The sequence below is a fragment of the Solanum pennellii genome, chromosome 3 (assembly GCF_001406875.1).
Source record: "Solanum pennellii chromosome 3, SPENNV200".
NCBI lineage: Eukaryota > Viridiplantae > Streptophyta > Magnoliopsida > Solanales > Solanaceae > Solanum > Solanum pennellii.
The window spans coordinates 17049808-17055317 of NC_028639.1; the positions used below are offsets into that span (position 1 = coordinate 17049808).

Sequence of the window (5510 nt, forward strand, 5' to 3'; positions counted from 1 at the left end):
ACATATATATATATATATACACATGTATACATGTATATACATGTATACATGTGTATATATATATATATATGTATATATGTATATGTATACATATGGGTCAAAGAAAGAATCAATATTCTAGTTACAGAAAAATATTAGGGTCCTTTGGTAGGGTGTATAAGAATAATGCTAAATGAAGTGTATTAGTAATGTTTGTTTTAGTTGTACTTGCATTAATTATGGAGAGACAATTTCTTATGCATTGTTCGGTTTGGAATATTAAGAATAGCATGAATTGCTTAATTATCTTTAAAAAATTTTAACAAAGATTCCCTCCACAAATATGGTGGAAGAGATGAAAAAAGGTTTTGAGGGGCAAATGGATCTTTAGTCATGCTAATCCATGCATTAAAACTCATTACACTAATACCATTGACTTCCATGTATTAGTAATACACACCTCAATACACAATAGGAAGTGTGCCAAACAAGATACTACTAATATACAAAGTTGATACACGCATGATTTCTTCTAATACACTCTACCAAACGCCCCCTTAGTCTGCTATTAATAGCAAACACTATATGGTCAAACCCATAGACAATTACAAACTCTAGCTCCTTAGGGTCGTTTGGTACAAAGATTAATAATGGGGGGACTAGTAATACTAGGATTAGTCGAGTTTATTTTCAACAAGTGTTTGTTTCATTGTTTCCCACCTAATCTTGTGTTTGGATTAAAACTTTATGAAAAGCTTCTTCCAATTATACCCTTGAATTATTATGTAATTGAGTCAATGTAAATAATTGTTGGACAATATTATTTTTTATGGCCTTCTAACTAGCTATGAGAAGAAATTTGTTGTCATGTTTGCCTTTTTTTTCACTTAATTTATTGGAGGATAAATAATTGTCATCTTAGTAAATTGATCACGTACAAACTATCAATTTTCAATTTTTAAAAAAATATAAACTATCAACTTTTAAAATTGAAAAGACAGTAAAAACTAGTAAAATTGAATAAACCATCAACATTTACACATACAAAAATGCAAATTGTAATTTTTGTATGTGTGCAAATTTTATAAATTGTTCAAAATACAAATAATTAGAAAGACAAATATATGACCACATGACGCTTGTGATCTTAATTAAATGTATAATTTATTGATATATATATATATCAACAAATTATACATTCAATTAAGATCACAAGCATCATGTGGTCATATATTTGTCTTTTTAATTAGTTAATGTTGAACAACTCACATAACAAATATATTAATTTGTATTGATTTATTTAGTAACAAACAACTCTCCCTGAATAACTTGTAAGCTAATTTATTTAAATAAATTTACTAGTAAAAATATAAAACATAAATCAAGAAAACAAACAAAATAATTAAGGATTTATGTCTTTACATAGACTTATCCCATGGGCCATGGTATTATACCTCATGTGTTACTAATACCTCCAAATGGAAGGTATTAGTAATACATCCTATAATATCATTTAGGAGTTATAACTAAGCCATGGATTAGATTTACATAGGCCCAAATTCCTACCAAGCATAGTACTAAATAATATCATACATAATACATAGACTATTTGTTTTAATGCGGTCTACCAAACGACACCTTAGTGTGCTATTAACATAAAAATCTATCTGGTAAAACCCTTAAGACAATTTACAAACACTGGCATCTAATACAGTTCTACTTTCCTGCTAAAGAAAATCATAAATTAAACTACATTCATAAATAACGGAAGTAAAAGCATCAATCTCGCTAAACTATCTACAACCTTGGTGCATCTTTTATATCTGCTTAAAAATCTATATAGAAACAAGAAATCTTTCTCCTCTACCCAAAAGTTGTTCTTATATTCCTTTTTTTGGTTGTCCAGAAACCTCCCACAGATCAAACAAGAAGATAAGAAAGTTTTTATTGTTCAACCTTTGGCTCATCGGCATTAAATCAGACATCTCTAATGGATTGACCATTGACTGGGCATAAAAACTAACACTGATCTAATTTTACAAACAAATGCATCTACTTAAAAATGACTTTTCTTTTGCCCATCTGACTAAGTACCACTTATTTTGAGTTTTAACTGCCAACAAAGAAAAAAACAAGATAAATAACCAGACAATCAGATCGACCTGCAAGTTATACTTCATTACCTTACATTTTAAACCCAGTTCAACATGCACAACAACAGAGCATATGTAAAAAAATCATACACCTACGAACAAGTTCTCATCTACACTTAGTTGTGACTTGTGCGGACTCTTCACTTTTGATGCCACACCAGTGTCGAATTCACCGAAAATACAGCTGACATTTTTGAAGAGTCCAAGCAACACAGCTGATTTAAATGATATACAGGCGTATACCTACTTCCCCTCTTTAAAATTACAGAGGAAAGGTTTCATCACCAATAATGAAGCAGGCATGAATGAGGTTGCATATTGTAACATTAAAACATTTTTTCCTGTTCAACATTAGATGTGTCTCATGTGGTCTCTCTCTGTGCATTTTGTAAGAGACGGAAATTAGACTTGTAGTAACCTGAATGGTGCACTTAAGAGTCAACTAATATGCTATTTTTGTGTCCAACAAATGTATGACATTATCTTTAGCAATGTTGTTAAGAACACATGGTAAGAAAGCTTGTTGAACTCTGTATTTCTTGTGCTTCAAGCTATAATAATAGGAGCAACTGCTTCTGCATTCATTATGTGCATTTTTCGGGACATTCAAGGATGCATGTTGTTTATGTCTCATAAGAAGCACAGCTACTAAGCAAAAAAAATAGAAACCAACCTCCACTCAACAAAAAATTACCTACCCATCCAGCATCACATGCAAAGAACTAATGTTGTATGACCTTGATCTATATTTGTTTTCCTTCACAAATTGGGGCAGAGAGAGAGACCGTAAAATGGTACCTGCTGATTAATCGGGGCTCCACCATAGGCCACTACCACTCTTACACCAGTCTGATAAGAGAACTTTTTAGCTTCCTCGTGTATCTACATGTAAAGTGCAGCATAAAATTAGAATTAACAAACTTGAAGGTTTATAAGGATGGAAAAGGTAAAGGGGTCAAGTGGCATTTCACAAATCTTCTATAGTACCAAACCTACCTGCATTGAGAGCTCTCTTGTTGGTGAGAGAATAAGAGCAAGGGGAAAAACTGTCCGCGACCCATGAGGCCGTTGCGGAAAATTCCCCCTCATGATTCCACTAATAATTGGGAAACAAAAGGCAGCTGTCTTGCCTGATCCAGTCTGGGCACAGGCCATGAGATCTCGTCCTGCTAAGGAGATGGGAATTGCATATCGCTGGACAGGAGTTGGCTTTACATATTTGCACCTCCTAATATTCAAGTTAACGGCCTCCCCTAAATCTATCTCTGCAAATGTATTAACAGGAGGTGGCACATTTTCTCCACTTGTTTCCACTGGAATATCCTCATAAGCATCAAAATTTATACCAGTATTCTCTTGATCAAACGATTGCTCCAAGTCCACATCTGCATCATTACCAAACGGGTTAACTTCCCGCTCTCTACCCCAACCACCTCCTCTGCCACCCCAACCACCTCCTCTTCCACCACCACCATACCCCCCTTGGCGTCCGTAATCTGGCCTAGAACCACCCCATCGAGGCCCACTAGTTGGTCCATTAAACCCTGAGCGGTCATTACCCGAAGGTGGGCCACCGTGCGATGGAGCTAGAGGTTCCGCTGTCATTGGTCTGTTGCGAAGATGCGGTGGGACATAAGATGATCTCCTCTTAGAAGCAGAAGCTCCGCTGGCGCCACTAGGCCCACCATTATCAGTAGCTACATTCTCAACAGAATCTGCCCATGAGTTCCTCATTATCAAAAAAAGTTCTTAGTTCAAAATCGTAATCAGCAAAAACCAGAAATCTTCTTCTTCAAAACACTCTACTTAGATCTGTTTAGAATAGATTCAGCAGTCCAAAACCTGCCATACAAAAATAAGACACTACAAAATATGAATAACACTAGTACATAAAACACAAAGAATAGTTCTAAACAGTTGCAAATATTATCCTTAAACCAGCTGCTGATTTCCCCCCAAATTTTGCACATAACCATAATAAACTAACAGATGAAAATCAGAAACAAATCAGCAAATAGTGAGGGAAGCACTCAAAGAAAACTAAGTGCAGATACAAAAAGTAAACATATAACGCAGATCAAATCAAGAAAGAGGAAGAAAAAGCAAACCTTTAGAGAGAGAATGGAGAAACCCTAGCGCGCGCTGACAAAGAAGGAAGAAGAATATAAGAAAAAATTCGGACAGAGAAACTAAAAAATCGGAAAGAAGATGCTTTAGATTTGAGATTGACGGCTTATAATAACTTTCAAAGAAATTAAGGAGACCTTATAATCTTTACGTCTTACCCCTTTCAACTACCCTTGTGCTTCTGGGATTCTTTTCTTTTGCATCTTTTCTATCTTCATTTTTATTTATCACATTAATTAGGGCCCGTTTGGCCATAAGATTTTCCAAAATAATATTTGAAAAAAATTTGGCAAATAATGTTTGTCCATACAATTTGTCATTATTTGGCAAGTATCCCAAATTCCCAAATACTAGTTTTTTCTAGTATTTGGGTCAAATCTCATTATTTGGCATCTTTTGAAAATTAAATTTTTACCCCAAACTTTTATCTTTTACAAAAATACCCTCTATGGTAGTTGCTTGCGTTGTATTACATATTTTTTTACGTGGAACCAAAATAGTGATGAAATATTTACTGAATATTAAGTAATGATTTGATTGTTGATGAAAATGATGAAAAATTGGCTCAAGGTAACAAAGTCATGCACTTTGTATACTTCACGATGTATGTAATGTTGTTTGTTGCACTCACTCCAAATTATCACATTGCTCTAGTATCATGGATACTATTTGTTATTGGCGTTCCGAACATCCAAGTGACTTGTAATACAAACCTATATTTAGTTTTGATAGTTCTAAAACTTATGGGTATAAATCATATTTTTCTAAAAAGGTGAAATATATTTTCCAAATCCTATGGCAAAACACATGGTGAAATTTCACTCAAATTTTCACTCAATTAATATTTGCCAAGAATATTTAGAAATCTATAGCCAAACGCTAGCTTAATATTTAGTATTAGATTTTAAAAATAATAGAAAATATATTTATTTATTTTTAATATGTTAAAATTTACAATCTTTTTTTCAAATAGTCAAACGATAAAAGTGAACACATGGTATTTTATGAAATTTTTGTTTGATCATAAAATGTGCAAGTGTTTTTTTATTATTAATTTTTTTAGCGGGGACTTGGCAAAAAGTTTTAGGTCAGACGATCAATCATTTTAGTAATAGATACTTTTGGAAAAAATTTCCAAATCGGCAGCGCTGAAAACCTAGAGAATGAAGCTTTCTTTGTTGATCTTGCCGTGGATGGGGCCATTGGTCAACCAACCTCCTTGGCTGACCAACATAATCTTGCTCAATTCTT

General features: G+C 33.6%; 1 protein-coding gene across 4 annotated transcripts in view; it reads right to left on the minus strand.

Moving 5' to 3' along the window:
• Positions 1-4511, minus strand: part of LOC107014622 (DEAD-box ATP-dependent RNA helicase 37-like) — a 7863-nt gene extending 3352 nt beyond the window's left edge. For 2 of the 4 annotated variants that reach the window (XM_015214611.2, XM_027915523.1), the window contains exons 1-3: positions 4241-4388; positions 3129-3974; positions 2931-3014 (exon numbers count right to left, since the gene is read on the minus strand). In XM_015214611.2, the coding sequence (XP_015070097.1) occupies positions 2931-3014; positions 3129-3866 (822 nt within the window). In that variant the 5' untranslated portion in view covers positions 3867-3974; positions 4241-4388. Of the gene's footprint in view, positions 1-2930; positions 3015-3128; positions 3975-4240; positions 4389-4417 lie in introns of those variants that run through there. The other 2 variants (XM_015214608.2, XM_015214610.1) reach the window with 2 other exon arrangements.
• Between the last annotated feature and the right edge of the window lie 999 nt (positions 4512-5510).